This window comes from Strigops habroptila, chromosome 5 (genome assembly GCF_004027225.2).
Source record: "Strigops habroptila isolate Jane chromosome 5, bStrHab1.2.pri, whole genome shotgun sequence".
In the NCBI taxonomy this organism is placed as follows: domain Eukaryota; kingdom Metazoa; phylum Chordata; class Aves; order Psittaciformes; family Psittacidae; genus Strigops; species Strigops habroptila.
The window spans coordinates 19,352,306-19,369,542 of NC_044281.2; the positions used below are offsets into that span (position 1 = coordinate 19,352,306).

General features: G+C 37.7%; 1 protein-coding gene across 4 annotated transcripts in view; it reads right to left on the reverse strand.

Annotated features, from left to right (window-relative positions):
* The window catches only part of RAPGEF4 (Rap guanine nucleotide exchange factor 4), a 151,472-nt gene that overhangs the window by 76,965 nt on the left and 57,270 nt on the right, over window positions 1-17,237 (reverse strand). For all 4 annotated transcript variants that reach the window (XM_030485779.1, XM_030485778.1, XM_032919923.1 and 1 more), the window contains 2 exons: window positions 4,151-4,223; window positions 3,005-3,066 (listed from right to left, as the gene is read on the reverse strand). In XM_030485779.1, coding sequence (XP_030341639.1) covers window positions 3,005-3,066; window positions 4,151-4,223 — 135 coding nt within the window. The remainder of the gene's footprint in view (window positions 1-3,004; window positions 3,067-4,150; window positions 4,224-17,237) is intronic.

A 17,237-nucleotide genomic window follows, 5' to 3' on the forward strand; every position in this document is an offset into this window, starting at 1 on the left:
ATTTTGGCTTTAGGGTTATATTCGTCTCACAGATCCAGCTATATCTGACTCTACCCCATGAGAATTTTTGAAAACTTGAGCTGGAAAGACCAGTGTATAGATATTAGACAGACTAATTAGTTAGAAAGACCAAAGCTGTGTTATTTTCCTTTATGTAAGACAGCTTTGAATTGACTTTGTTTCCATTCCCCCAAATATAACTGAGGACAGTAGTATATTGTGTCTCAGTATTTTATGCTCAATTTAACTGCTATATTGCATTAAATGATGTGCAATAATGTAACCCTTAATGCAAATGAATTCGTGTTTGGTAAAAAAAAAAAAAAAAAATAATCTCTTTGCTGCCTTCTCCAAATAGATTTTTTTTAAAATAGAATTTAATGAACTAGGAAAACCAAACATCCACATATGGTAAGAAAATTTCAAGGCACGTAGTAAAAGAAAAATCTTGTTATTCATCAAAAACTAATAGATGCGACAGGAGAAAAAAAATAAGCTGAAGATGAAACTCAAATAATTAGCAAATATGGAAAATCATCTATTACAGTGCTTATAAAAGGCTTGGCAGAGGCTAAAAGAGAAAAAACACACATTTCACATTTCAGCAGTGGAATATACTAAATTTCATTTGAAGCAAATTATTTATAGTTATAAACTTCCCTGGAAAATTAAAACAACGCCCTCTCTCCCAAAATAAATGCATCATTATGATCAGAACTATTGAAGACATTACTGCCTTCTGCCTAAGAGTGTGATGTTTTCTTACCATATGAAAGATTTTGAGGAACTTTCTCTGAATCTCAGGAAATTCCTCACACAGTCTTTTTCTGGACATTACAGAGGAGCCTGCAGGCTTCTCTGAGCTGTATTTGCTGCCAGTCTCACAGCATCACTCTGGCAATCTAAAGATATAAAGTAGTCTAAAGATGTCCAGCAAACACTTCCCTTTCCCTGGATGAATGTCCTTCCCTGACGCAGTAGCCATTTTGACAGTCATGTATCACCCTAAAATAAACAAAATACATAAAATCTACAGAAAACACAGGGCTGTTTTCTGGTACCCTGTTATTTTGTATTTCGAATAACTGGCAACAATTCCAGGAATTTGGCCCTGCAATCCCAGTATCTCCCTGCTCATTCAAAACTGACTGCAATGCATGAAGATCGACATGTTGTATAAGCACTGTAACAGTTGTGCAGTTTAAAATTGCGGGAATGAAGCTTGCATGCAGTAAACAAAATACTCAGGTATTTATCTCTCCTACATTTACCTTTCGCTCTTTCGCTTAGCATAATTAAAGAGATCCATGGCCATATGGCAAAACCACAGAACTAGGATTCATGAACCACTTCTATACTGTGGAGGTTCTGCCACATTTGTCATGGGACTGTCTGAGCTCCTCCAGGATGAAACAAGGTGACAAGCATCTGTCACATATTTACTCTCTCGGCTTCTCTCCATGGAAATGTGTACAGTGTGGGAGGGAGAAGGATGGCTGGTTTTTATATGTGTCTTGGAAAGGAAGTTAATATGGTTTGCAAAGGACCTTATTCCTGTGAAAGTTAATATGGTTTGAGCCTGCCCCAGCCACGTTCTGTCTGCTACCCAGGTGAACATTCCTTTGTGTAGGAAGAGTCCTGTCGTGCTAGAAAAGCCCAGCTATTGGCAGCAGTATTAATCAACAGATTTTGCTCAGTTTCTAAAATACTTTGTACTTGAAAGTGTATATCACCCTTAGCCGAGCAACACTGCTCTTTACTGGGGGCATATCACCTCCTAGGAAAGATGGCTATTTTTACCTTGTTTTTGCTATCTGCTTCAGAAAATACAACAAAATATTTTAGTTTGGATTCTATGCCTGGTGCTCTCATAGAGTGGTCAAGCAAGATCCCTGGCTTAACTCCAAGTGTAGCATTGAAATGCCAACAACTTAGAGAAGCACTGAGATGTAACTCATAACTAACTGTAAAATGCTTACAGCATGAAAGGTGCTATCTACCTAAGAATTATTACTTAGTGCATAGAAAAACGTTTATTTTCCTACAGGATAAGGCTGTGCCAGGAAGTGGTATAGTGTTAGTGAGTAAGATTCTATAAAAAGGAACTGTTACATTCATACATTTAATAAAGGCTGAATGTGACAATTAAGAAAGGTCAGTACTCTTGAGGAAGCAGGACAGACAGACAGGGAGAGGTGGAAGTAGTTATTTTCACATTAAGGAAACACGCTAAAATATTCATTGTCTTTATCTGCTGTCAAGAGATGTTTTTTGTGTAACAAAAATACCTTTAACCTTTTAAAGACATCACACGTGCATCCAACTAAACTCCTATGTCCAGAAAGGAGGCATCCAAGCAGGTGTTTATTACTGTAACTTTTCTACTTCTGCCATAAAAAATTCTAAAAATTATTAATCTTTAGAGCAACACCTGATAGTATTCCTTCCCACTATTATAATTACTTTAAACTGAGCGTAGTTTATATTCACGAGTGCTTTCATGTGGGTCCTCATCTGGTGAGAATGAAGTCACAGAACTATTTTACAAAGGAGAATTGGGATGTAAAGCTGCTCTCTGAACATAGGAGAAAATTCACCCCGAGCAAAGTGTCAGAACAATGCCCATGCATCAGTTAAGACTTAGTTAAGCCTCAAAATAGGATTTAATTGTGAATTTTATGATCCATTGGCTAAGCACTGGTATTGTCACAGTACTGCTTTTCTTCTTTACTCTTACCACCTTTCTGACAAAGATAGGACAATCAGCTTGTGACACAAACTTCGTCAGCATCATGTTTTCTAATAATGCTGAACCTGAACCAGTTGCTTTCTCCAGTTAAACAATACAATGTCTAAAGCATCCTTATAATTTACATACTGTACTCACACGCATCAACCACATGCTTCGCATTTGCACCTGGTTCTTTTCAATTTCATGCTGTACTTTTGCATTTTTCATTACCAAATCCCCCTCTCCCAATCAAAATAAAAATGCGTGATTTACCTTACTGCAATTTTTAGAAACCTGGCAAAGACTGCCTGACATGCTGTCCTTATCTGGCATTCCTAAAAGACAAACACAGAAAATAAATACATACTGTACATTCTTTAAGTAACAGTGGAGATATTTATCAATAGAAGAGGGAATTGGAGGGCTCAATACTTTGATAAGGCATACATTCATCTATGATTTTTAAAGAGCAAAACAGATTTGTTCAGACAAAGGCTTTCCCTTGTGAACACAAAGAAGACAAAAAGCTAATACGTGCAGATACTATAAACAGCTTACTAAACATTGTATTTTCTCACAACTTAATATCTGAAGTATGTATACAGGAATTATTTGTATTTTTTCATTTTACATTATGTGTAATTCAGTACCTGGAAGTCAAAAGTGACACTGAATTTGCGCTAACTAGCATTGCTATGCTATGCTATTGTTTCACAAATAGTATATGTATATATGGTAAACACTCACTGAACATGTAACATATGGGACAAAATTTGCAGATGCAATTGCTAGCCATCAGATATTGCCCTGGTTGGCATCTACATAATCCTCTGGAAACTAGATAAAAGTACTTTCATTTATGGAAGTAACAAGTTCCAAAGGCTGCCCTTGGATTTGTGTTTACAGCACTATCTCACAGCCTAACAAGTTCTCATGGGGCAGACATACCCAAATCTATTTAGCTATGTAACTAAGGTCAGACAGCAGCATGTTTACTGCAGGCTGCCTGCCCAAGAGCTAACCTGTGTTTCCAAGCAAGCTGCGTAGCCCATCCTAACTAAAAATACAAGCCAGTTTGCTGTATTTGATTTACTAGCAAGACTAATGGCCATGTTCCATGGAATTCGTGTAACAGCTAGAACTAGCTGAATGTTACATGACACCATACAGTATGCTTCAATCAATAGGCCTGGTGCATAATGCAGATTTGTGTACAGCTCTGTGTGCACTTGTATGCAGTAGGAATGCAGTTAGGCAAGTTCCTAAGTATTTTCTACTATATACAGTATTAATACCGTTGTAATACTGAATCAAATTTAACCTTTAAATTTCAACACCCAAAACCAGAGGACTTTCATCTTCCCGTTTTTTCTCTTTTCTCTTTTTTCTAACACCTGATGTCTATTTTCTCATACTTACTGTCATTGTTGGAGCCAGTTTCCATAACACCATAAGGAGGAGTGAGAAGTCCAGACATATACTGTCGATATTTCTGAAAGACAATGATGGCACATTAAGTCAGGTACAGATGTATAAAGCCATTCAACGGATTATGTGGTATTTACATTTGTGTGTGTGCTGCCTTGTGCTTCACATGCTCACATGCAATATGAGGCAGTCAGACATGTCTTTCCTCCTAATATTACAAGGTCCACTTTCTTGCCTGGCACACACTGCCTTTATTTTATCAAAAGATGTGCTAAAACAGTTTCCTCCTTCATCTTCCCCAAAGCATGACTTTGAGGGTTCTAAAAAATCAATACTGTACTCAGTTGTGTGACTTCCCATAAAGGCTGTTTTAAAGCTTATTTGAAATTACACTACTCAGCTGAACTCAAGCTAGAAAGCTACTTTATTGTAGGGATGGAGACAAAGTTGTTAACTAAGGATTCATCAGAATCATGTATCACCACAATTTTGGGGTCAGATGTGAAATAGACAGAATTTAGTGCAAAAACTCTAAACATTTGATTCCAACACCACATCAAGTTTGCTTTTCAGAAACTACAAGCTTATGAAACACACAAACCCAGCACTTCATGTTATGTACATATGCACACAAACTGTATTAGCAGATGAAACTTTGTAACTGTAAAAATAATGTCCCTTGTACCACTGTAAACCACATAATGGTAACTGATGTCAGCAACTTGTATTTTTCTTCAGTGAATGCTGGTGACATGATCGATAAAGCTCAAAGCTCTGTCTAGGGCTTAAGAAATTTGATTCACAGAAGCTAAAAAGATAACACCAAAGGAAAAAAATGTCCTTTTATCAAAATACAAATCATTCAATAAATAAGTGACACATTTTTGTTTCCAATCATACTGTATTACTGTCATGCTTAAGGGTAAACAATTACAATTCCCTTTTGGAACTGTCAGAAAACAAGTTTGTGCAACAGGGATGTTGATGATCAGTGTAAATAAAATGTGTCATGCAGCCCTTAGGGTGTGCAGTGAGCTGAATGTGAGCAACCAACCAGCTGAAATGCATGTAGGTTTCAACTAAGCACACAGAATAACTGAGACAGAAAATTTCCCTCATAGTGCAATTTTAATTTAAAAGTTTTATCCTTTGCTCTGTGGAGCTCTTTGGATGTATTCGCTTTTAAAATCTTGTCTGCTGGATTTTAACAATGCTTGAATTATCCTTTTAACATTTATTTTTCTTGGAAGTACATATGAAAATATCACTAATTCTCCCACTAAAGACAATGTCTTGCATTATGAATAATAACAAAAGCCACAAAGCTTACATTAATCTTAATAATCCAATCCTATTTTTAGACAACCTATTACACCCTAAAGCTTAGTAACGTATTATTTAAATCTTACCCATAATCCAGCTGAAAACTCATAGGAGCAAAACTATGTTATATCCCTGGTCAGTCACACAAAATAAATGCTACTTCATTTGAGGATAAAACTCTCCTATTTTCTTTCCCAAACCATTCACTTTACATACACTGTTCCAGTCCTGTGCCTGGAACTCAGTGAGAGGAAGAATGTGAAAAATTATTTTCTCAGTTCAACTAGTAAATCACACATAAAACAAAGGAAAAACTCATTTTGTTTGGCCAAATGAAAAAAGGGAAAGTATGTCACAAGGGCTTGAAATAAAATTTTATTCAAACAGTAGAAAAGCATTTTGTTCTACCTTCTACTGAATTTGGTCTTGAAATGTGATTTAGAAATGGCAAACTGAAATGTTTCATTTGAAATATGATAAAATCAAATTTTATAGTGTTTTTTTTTCTTTTGTTCTTCCTCACCGTTCAGGTTATATTCGTTTCTTTTTTCTGTTTTTCCCAAAATAGCATTTTCCCAGAAATACATTATTAGTCTACATTTAATCCACCTTGATAAGGAACTTGAATTGTAGGAAGACAGTCATTTTCTCTTTTATTTCCTATAGCACGTCCACAGTCATCATACAGTGCATGCCAGTTTCCCTTCTGATTAATTATCTAATATTTTTCCTGATTATTCTTCTCATGAAACAAAACATAGAACACCATATAATTTCAAAAAGATGGGGGGGCTTAGCTTAACAAAAATACCTACAGGTGGAATAAGCCAGAACTGCTATAACACTTTAAAGGAGGCACCTAACCCCATTCAGCCCCACCTCATGCTCAGGATGCCAAAGCCTAACAGGAACAAAAGCACAGACTGCCCAGGACTTCAAATCTGTCATCTTCCATATGAAGGCCCCACTTCATGCCATGGGATGAGTCTACTTATGAGTCTGATAAAGCAAGCCCTGTGAGCAGTGTTGCCTGTGGAGGAGTTCAGGCAGCATTACCAGAAGAGGTACTAATTCAAGATATGCTCTCAAAAAGCTCAGTTGTTCAGACTCCTCCAGGGGACCTCTGCAGAAATGAAACTACCTTGTATATCTGGGTATCTGGAGAGAAGGCTGATATGACTGCCTACGCGTGGTCTTTCATGAAGATACCTCGGTAGGGTGTGGGCTATAATTCATGCTATAATTCATGCCTAAAATTGTGTCATCTCATTAGCTAAATTAAATGTCAAGGGACACTTATTCGCCAAGAAGTCAGGGGAACACTATTTGCTGGGAAACCTAAGTATGCAAAGGAACACCTAAGTAACTGCATAAAGCTTCACAGTATCTGATGGTGTAATAAAGTTCCAGGCATGAGACCTCTGGAAGCTGAGATAATGAGGAAAACACAATCCTGACTGTGAGACCTATCTTGTTACTGTAACGTCTGTAAAAGTAAAAAAAAATCCAGTAAGTTAAATTGTACTTGTAGGTGGCATTTAAAATCATTCTGAAGATTAACAGACTAAATATTTACAAAAGGCTTTTGAAAATGTATTCTACTGGTGGTATGAAGTATGGAAAAGCTTTCTTTATAAAAGACAGCAATAGTCATCAAATCATCATAAGCTTGTTTGTTGCCAGAAGCGTTCAAGTTCTGTAAATCCAATGTGACAGCAGGTTTTAAAACTACACTCAGTGACCTATTCACTTTGTCCTCAGATTTCTACGATTTATAAACTCTATCATGCAACAGCTAAAAGATCAGATACTTCCTGCAGTATTTTTGATTCCATTTACTGACTGCCTCATATCCACGCAGTGGTGAAAATTAACACAACCTTTTCAGCCACTGCTATAGCCTAAAGTACAGAAGAGTGCTGACAAGGAACGGTTAGTGATGGGAGAAAAATCACATGCTTGCCTCAGTGGGGAGGTACTGTGGGTGAATTTTCCTATCAACAGTTTTTAAGGCCACTCATTGTCAAGCTTTTCAGTCTGTTCCTTCACATGCTTTTATTTAGACTTTATTTGTAGTTATCTGGAGTTAAGTCTCAAAGGTTTTCATGACTACAAAAGATTTTCTTCTACTCCATGGACATAATTTGGTACATTTTTATATGCTAATGTTTGGAAAGGCAATTAGTATAATTCTGATGCAAACTATCTCTGAATTCCATACAAATTTTTCTAGTGTATGTAAGGTATATAAAATATGTCTTTGTAGTTAGTTCCTTCTCTTCTGCTGTAGGTATTGAAGAGCTAATAGCTGTTTAAAGGGAAATAAGGAGCAAAAAAGAGATCTAATCAATACAAACACTCCAAAACAAGTCAGGTAGAGACAAAGAAAATAGATGGGCATTTGCTGTCCGTGTGCATTGCATAGCTAAACCACAGCATTCTAATGGAAAAGACTGATGAAGAGAAGACCTCCTTCGCTACCCCTTCTTGGTACAGCTTTAAACACAGATTCCACACCACATACCTCCTCTCCTCCCCAAGCACAGCAGTTCTCCATTTACCAAAGAGCATCTAATGGGCTGTGTAATAAGGATGCAGGTAATGATGGTCTGTAGCACTAGGGAGTCAAGTCAGGCTTCTGGTGATTCCCCATGCCAAGGTGAACCCACATGTGGCCAGATACTAGAAAGTGAGTGTCTTGTAACACTGGACAAGGTTTTGTAGGCCAGAACAGATGCTTGCCTCAATACGTCATCTCTCTCTTTCTCCTTCTCTTTCTCGCCCACTCACAATCTCAGTCCACAGTGTCAATTCTGCTGCCTCCTGTCCTGCCTACCACTGGCAACTGAGAAGGTGACAAGGGAGAGCCTGCTTTACTCGCAAACTTGGGAGTAACACAAAGTAATTCATTTCAGTTGTAGAAATCCTAGATCAAACATCAAGATGCCCTTTCTAGAAAGGTTTTTCAAAACCTTGTGTAACTATTTTATTAAATGCTGTTATTTTGACTGTTACCCCAGTTCTGCAGACCTCCTGCACTAGCTCTCCATACTCCTGCAATGGTTTCTCTTGGGGAATAGATGCTGTAGCTTGACAATGCGGGCCAGCTTCTCTATTTTCTTTTGACAATAAATAATTGATCACTGATGCTCTCAGTACAACTCTCTTCTTCCTCTAAGTTTGCTGCACCAGTCATTCCATTTTGGCAAAGAACCATCTCCCCTGTGAGCATGACTCAGAAGGTTGTGTCACTCCCATAGTGCATTGTTTCTTCTTTTTTTCTCCAGAACAAAAAGGAGAGATGTGAAAGGGCCCCTGAAGATGTGAAAGAAGCCCCCTTTTCACCCATTAAACCAAGCAGAGATTGCTGTCTCAAAGTCTAGGTCTTTGCCTTTAGATCTGATGGTCCAAAGATTGCTCTTCACTGAACTGACAGGTAAAGTCGTAGGTCATCTGCCTGTTATCTGTTAGTGTTTTCCAATAAAAAGTGCCTAATGTTCTTACAGAATTTCACAAGAACAATAACTGAAAATCATATTCATAGTTGTTTATTACCCAAACCTGTTACAAAGGGAAAAACAAATTACACACTTGCTGTTGCCCAATAGTATGTGCTGAGATCTACAGAAGACTCTGGCATAATTCTGATTCAGATACAGTATGTTTATAAATTAGTATGTGTATTTCTTCTTATCAAGCTCAATCAGAAAATTTCCATATATTTCAGGTCAATGCCACTTAACTGGATATCACAAAAAGAACATGACCCATGGCTGTTTAATACTGCATAGTAAATCAGTGCTTGAAGCTGGTGCATCACTCTAGAACACCAAGTATCCTGCATGTTACTAAATATTTGGCTTTGTCATTCACAGAATATATATATTCACTGCACTCACAGTATAGGTAAGAGAACAGAATTGAGCTATTTGTAAAGGAAAGGATAAAGACAAATTAGGGAAAAATAATGCTACAATAGTGAAAACGTATCTTTACATATTGTGGAAAAACAGAAAATAAACCATGTGAAGATCTCACCACAACTTACTGAACAGAGACCGTTTTGTATACGTCAGTCTATCTAGCCATTGAAATGAGATAGACAAGGCCTGAAATAGCAGAAGTGAAGTACCATTTAGTCATATTTAGATAAAATAAATACAGGAAATGCCTGTACTGAATTTGCTGAATCCTGATCCCAGAATTAGTACAGTTTATATAATAGCAGATGAATCTGCATCTTTTCCATTTACCTATTTACCATCTTCTGCATGTGTCTGCATGGCTCTAATCAACTATGCTTTAGATTTTATTTGATCTCTTTGTTTTGGAGGCATATATTTTTCTGTCACATTCCCACTTAAATCAATTTATAGTGCTTGAAAAGCTCTGTATGCAGAACTTGCTTGATCACAGAATCCCCTTGATACTTAGTCAAAAAGAAAAATGCACCCAGCTCCCTGAAATCATGTCAAATAGCAGACTTGGCTACCAGATACAAACCTGAAGATAAGACTGCACTGCAAAAATCAAATCCAAGGAAATTAGAGCATGAGCAGTGATTAAACAAATTACACAGCCTATTCTGCTCCATCTAATTTAAATATAGAAATGTCATCACGCAGCCCTCCGATTCTGTCTCCTAGAAGAATCCACTCAGGAAATGCAGTTGGGTGGAGACAGGACTTGGTTGGGAGGGGTGGGAAAGATTGCATATACTTAAAAGAGGACAAAGAAAATGTACAAAGAAGAACAAACAGTCCATTTGATTTAAGTGTTTTCTTTTACTACACTTTTGTAACTATAGAATAGAGGATGTATTTATAAGAAAAAAAATTATAAACATTTAACTGCCTTTAACGTGAAGTTCAAGTTTTCAAAAGTGGCTGAAAAAGAGCATTTTGCAATTCCATGCTTACTTTTTCCCCAGTAATATCTGTGTTGAATTTGTTCACTTTAAAATCAGATGATGACAACTGTCAATAGCAGTGCTTCAAACTCAGCGCAAGATCAGAAAATAAAGCTGTGCTCTCCTTTCTTCCTCTTTCATTATCACTTGTAGGAGAGAGGCAGCAAATTGCACCTTAGCTGGAATTTTCTGAATGACGCAAGCCGCAGAACAGAACCTCGCTCCTCTTCAAACTCTTCTGTGACACTAACAATTGTAAACCTGCATCTTTATTAGCAAAGCCAGCAGATATGTCATGAGAACAAAGATCAGAACTACTAAGAAAAAAGTACCATTTTAACATAGTTTTTCTAGCTGCTACAGCCAATCTTTCAACCTATATTGATAGGACTTGGATCAAGCTACATCTGGCATCATCTCATGGGTCATGCACAAGAGAAAACTGTTCATAGAACAATTTCCTAAAGTTCTAAGGACAAAATACTTCCTTTTACCCTCAGGCAGTCACACCTCCTATTTTCAGATACACTATTTTAATGATGGGAGAAGTAAATATGCACTTTTTCAGGTGAGCTCAGTCTAGGTGTGCTGCAAGAAGACGGTGTACAAGGAAGATCAGAGACAGTATGAGACTGGCAAATACAGCATGAGGCTGGCTTTGTTCAGCCCCTCACCTGGGCAGCTATGGGCTGCCTCCTACACTGTTTCTTCCATATGGTGTGCCTCCCTAAACTGATCTTGAGTGTTTTTCTAGGGCAGAGATTCAGCTGAGACAAAAGGTCACACCAGGAAGACATTTATGTTTGTAAAGTGCTTTGACAGAATGATAAATTCTGTAATCACAGCAACACACATGTCTTGTTTCTGATGACATATCTTAACCTGCAGAGCAAGCAAAAAGCAAGGATTGTGTATACTAGACCAGTCAGAAGTCAGCAAGAGCCTCTAAACGAAGTTATCATTCCACCCTGAGATTGCCACCTTGCAAATACAGGCGGCCTGATACACATGACCGACACATCTTTGCATGAATGTTCTGAAAAAGGCTTTATCTAAAGAAATTTACGTGGCACTAGGTAGGTACAATCAAGTTAGAGAAAAGCTGCAAACCTCCCAGTGCAGGCCATGCTCTGACAGTGAGTTGAAGTCACGCTCCTCTGTAGTGAAATTCTGTAAGGTCACCACAAGATCTGTACAGTACTTAAGTCGTAAAAATAAGTTTTAAGTGCAAATGAAACAACATATTGGCCTTACGTTGACAACGTGAGCTGCAGTGGCTTTTTCCATTGTTAATAAACAGCTTCTTTTCTTCCCTTCCCTTATATATTTTTACAAGGAGATTTGAACGAAATAAAGAAGCAGCAAAATGGTGAGCTGATCTGTAACTCTGCTTTTCACATTTACAACCTCTAAGCACAGAAGTATGTTGGTCTAGAAATTTGTTTTCATCTGGAAGGAAACTCTGGGTTAAATATTAATTCCTCTACAATCAATATAAACCTCTTAATGAGTGGGGTCAGCCTAATGCTGTGCTTCTGCTTCTCACAGAACCAAGCATGTATCAACTTCCAATACTCTTCTAATATTAAAGGCTTCCTTTTCATCGATAATTCCTCAAAGTGATTGTTTCTACTCAATTGTGCCTTACAATAATGAGGATATTTCATAGGCGTAAACAAACAAACACATAAGGGAATTTCCCTTATAACATTAGCCTTTCTTTAATGCTTTTAAAATATTATTTTGATTACAGTGTGAGCTGCTTTAAAAGCAGTTTGTGCAGCTCACTCAGTAACATTGCTGTGAAATCAAACCAAGTACAACACAAAATAAGGGGAAAACCTAAAGACAAACTAAATAATTATAATTCATAAGGTATGATCGAACATAGTCTGCTCCCCCTAGTGCATGGAAAAGAGTGTATTCTGACACAGAAAATCACTCATAATCAGATTGATATCACTTAACCTAGGCCTCCAACTCAGCCAAGCAGTCAATGCAATGGCACCACCGGAATTACCTTGCTAGCATAAATCTCTCATGGGTTCAGCTGCTCAAATCCAGAGTCCCATTCTTGCACAGTGCTGTATAGTAAATGCTGCCTGTGGTACTTACCCACCAGAGATTACAATAGTATTTCAGCTATTTTATAACACAGTGCTTAGTTATACTGTCTTACATCCACATGCACAGTCCAACATGGTCCTCAAGTCTGAAGCTCCCTATAAAGGCCTGTGAAACGTGGCTTGTGAAACATGATGGACTTGTTCAACAGCATCTTATCTGAAGATATCAAAATGTATTGAATGGAAATGACTGACTTTTATCAAACTGAAATGCAAGCAACATTAATAACAGCAATTCAGTTGTGCCATAACATAGAGATCAGGTAAACTGCATTAACAACCTGCAATGCAACAGCCTTATTTGGATGGGGCAGTTCAAGGTTTTTCTTTCTAAACGGAGCCAGTGCAAATGACTTCCTCAAAACAAAGACATTGAGCGGCCAGTCCCTCACCAAGACTAAAAAAGCCTGCACACCAAATGCTGTTCTGTGACTCCAGGGTCTTGCGGTGTCTGTTTCTCACACAATCCTCTCTTTAGGCAAAACGTATTCATTTCACCTCAACCCTAGAAACATTTTCAAACCTCACTATGAGACGGAATGGTGCAGAAAGGAGGCAAGCAGGGATGGGAAAGAAGGAAGAAAGTTAAACGTTAGGAAAGAAATGTTGACAAGAAATAAGAAGTAGTAAAAATGTGTTTGGGAGCGGTGGGTGAAGGGTTGCAGGGGAGTGCAATATATAGACTAAATGGACTCCTGCAGTCCACTGAATAGATAATATATCACAGGGAGTGGAGAAAATTCAGGGAAAAGGGCACACTGTAAGAAAAAAAGAAATAAAAACCAAACAATGTGAACTAGCTGACAGGTATGCCTAATAAATGAACTCCCTCCTCTCTCTTGTTGCCACTGGAGAAGCAGTTCTACTTGTTGAGGTCTTAGAAACAGATAAGCAATAGGCAGAAGCTAGGCTCCTTAAACCTGGCTGTAGTTGAGACAGTTTAGGCTTAAAGATTCTGCAGATTGAGATGAACAGTACATATTACAACATCAAGCCTCTGCCAATTTTCCAATCACAAGCTTAATCTCTATTTTCTGGAGTGAAGCATTGTTTACATTTGTTATATTTTATGTTGTGGCACTGGGACACCAATTATAAGCAAAAATAGAAAAATACAGGATACAAAATGTGAGTTTTAAAGGATTAAAATAGTACAAACCATGCAGAGTCCAAACTACTCTTGAGATTCTGAGGAGTTATTTGATTAAAGAAATCATGGAACATTCTCCCAGAGAAATTCAGCTGAGTAAAAATAATCCAAACCTTTTTGGTTACCATTTAAAAATTACTCAAGTTGTGGTTTTTTTCCAATTGAAATGAGCATGTAGCCTGGTTTGACTAAGCTGACACTTCAGTGTGGGCAGGAATTTTGTATTAAAAAGCCTCTGGGTTTTATTTATTTCATTTTTTCGATGGGAGTTTCTTACACAATACAATATATAATCACAGAAAATGGTCACCTTGATTTTCATTCCTGATTTTTAGCCTTCGTTCTCACTATGATCTGTCATGTTATCTATCATCAAGATTAAAAGAGCATTTGAGATATGCAGCTGGGCACAGTAATGAAGATGCATTGCAGATTTTCTTAAGTGGAAAAATTAGTAGAGATGTTAAGGCTGAACCTACACATGGCCAAAAGATAAAAATAACACAAGAGGAACATGAAAAAAATAGAGACCACTCACAAGATAATGAAGGGTAAAGTACTGAACTAAACTGAATAATAATCTTTCCAGAAAAATAAGGAGTGGAAGGAGAAGAGCATACCATCAGTCTCCTCCTCTGCCCAACAGAGCCCTGAGATCAGCTTGACTGGGATCCAGCTTTGTGAAATTCTATGCACAAAATGAAAGGTCAGATCCTGTCCCTCCCTCCTTCCATCCAGAAAGGCTCACAGTGCATTTAGAGACAGGATGTAAGCAGGCAAGTGGCACAGCACAAATTAACTAAATACAACAAGAGGATGTTTCACCAGGGACCTTCATTCACATAAAGCAAGTAAGATTGCATTGGAGCATGAGGTAATTGAGAACAAGTTCACAGCTTTGGCATCCATCATAGGACAGACCTCCAAATGCTGAAACAAAAATGCCTTAGGAAGCACTCTCCCATCTGAAACAATATTATTTGTTACATTCATGTACTGAAGCTATACCACCAAAAAGGGATGCAACTAATAACAAAACTGAGCCAACACCATCCCAAACAGAGGTTTAACTAGACAAAACCACACTCAAAGAGACAATTATTACTATTAAGTTTACATGTGAGGGCTACACAAATTATGATGATGGAAGACTGTAAGAGATCTCTTACAGTTGATGCAATCGACTGTAAAAGAAAAGAGAAAGGGAGCTGCTGAAGGCCTCACTAACAGACCATTAAACTTGGCCATATACTACATATGTTAACAACACAGCAGTTCTGTGAAGCAATTTGGCAAGGAAATACCACATCTGAGGGGCAATGAGAAAAGCTGATTCCTGCACTAAGATTCCTCCAGAAACAATTTGTCAAGTCCCAGCATCCAAAACCTGTCAGCACAAATGCCCAAGTACTGGCCTCTCAGTGAGAGACAGCTTCTGTCAAACTGGCTTAAAGATGCTCTCAGTGAAACATTTGTGGCATGTAGTTTGCCATTCTGAAAGGTCTGGCTTTTAAAAGTATCTTCTAAAACTCATACCTGGTTTTAAAAGTTACCTATTTGATAGCAAGCTCAGTAGGAACTGAATAAATTTTCTGAACTTGTATGTTTCTGTCCCACTTGGGAAAACAGCCATTTCTTCTGGGTGCTCCCTCGCACATGGCTAAAAATAATTTCATTGGCATACTGAAATCTTAACCTACCCCACTAGATGAATAGGCTTAATATAGCCAGGATGTACAGTAGATCATTAATTTTGAAAAGAAAACATCTTTCTAGTCCATTGCTTTCAACTGTTCACTTCTTAGTTATCTTTGTATTTCCCGCTCCTTCTTTATGGAATCATGTTTCATTTGTTTGCTTAAAGGATGACAAAAAGGTAATAAAATAAAACCATCAAGCTGTGCTGGGGAGGCCCCACCACCTGCTTGACATGAACCCTGGCTGTTCTTGTTCCAAAGCCATTGGAAATAGTATACTACAAGGAATATTTACACAAAGCAAACAGCAGTACTAGATACATACACTGGTTTTACACATAGAGCAAACTAAATTGGTTTTCAGTAGAGGAGGAAAAATAACAGTGCACGGTATAAGTGCACTATGATTTTAAATCATTCCTGTAGAACACCAAATGAAGATGAATGGATTGTTCAAGTCTTACTAATGAGTACATTTTGAAAATTCAAAGAGACTCAACAAGGACATTTCAAAATTCTTTTTAAAAGGCCTTGCTAGGAGGATGCAGTAAATAACCCTGGCTCTGGCTGTGTAGTGGCAGCTGAGAAGAGAGCATTATCTCATCCACTCGTCTTTCTGTCAATTTCTCTTACATTGAACTGTCCCTCATAATTATCCCAACCTTCTCATTGAAAGCATACCTGAACAAACTTTAGTAGTTGTTTGTTTTACAGTTGTGGTCACAATGTGCCAGACCTCCTGTACTCAACTCCTCGTGGGTATGACTCCTAACACCATACACATAGTCTACCATCAAGTAGATACATCATAGAAGTCATGGTAAGTATTGGTGGCAGGAAAGAGCAAAAATGGAAAGGAAACAAGTTTTTCCAGTCCTTCCACTCGCAGAAAAACTTCTTAATAATTTTCATTGACTGTGATTATATTCATATCCCAAGCTTATTTTGCAACTTCAATTCTTACTATTAGCAATTCTTCTAAGCATTTTCATTATGGCCATGCACGGATGTCCAAAAATTGCAACCTTTCAGGTTTTTGTGGACACATCTGAAACAAGCAGCTCTGGCTCAGCATGCATTGACATCACCTGCTGTTGCAGTGCTGAAAAATATATATGGGCATTCTTTTGCGCTCCTGATAGAAGAGAGACAGGTTTTATTGAGAAGTAATCTGCTATACTCCGCCCGTTTTCTGACAGCAAGAATGATTAATTCTTGAAGCACGTGTATTACTACACTGGGACAAGACTTTCAGTCCCTCTAGAAGGCACGACGAGGTCACTGGTGATACTAGAGTTAGAACACTTCTTAATTGAAGGGCTACCCAATCTGCAACGACCTACGCTCCACTCTGTTTTTGTAGGGCTCTTTTTCTGTTGTGAAGCAGGATGGACAAAGCTTGTTACTGTCGCTTTGATATTGTGTACCTACTCACTGCTCAAAGAAAGTCTTTATATAGAATATTCAGTAAAACAAGCTACAGGATGAGTCACACTGCAAAAGTCCATGCTTCTTGAGTGTTATGAGGCACCAGAGGAATCAAATGACTTGCATATGAGAACAGGCATTATCCACCAAGCCACAAGTGTAATTATAGAACAGCCTTTAAGAAAGGTTTCATTAACAGAGAGAACAAGCTGCCTTCACATCTAAATCCATTTCACATAATTCTTCTGTTAACTTACAACTCTAAAAACATATTAGAGACAAGTTTTGTAAACCATATTGTAATAAAAATCAAAAACATTGGAAATAAGGCAAAATACTTTTTCCATACAAGTTTTATTTTTTTTCACATGATAACTGCTGTTTATCTGCTCTGTCTTCCTTTTAGTAGTACTGAGGGGAATTCAGTGTTACAGAATAAGGAAGC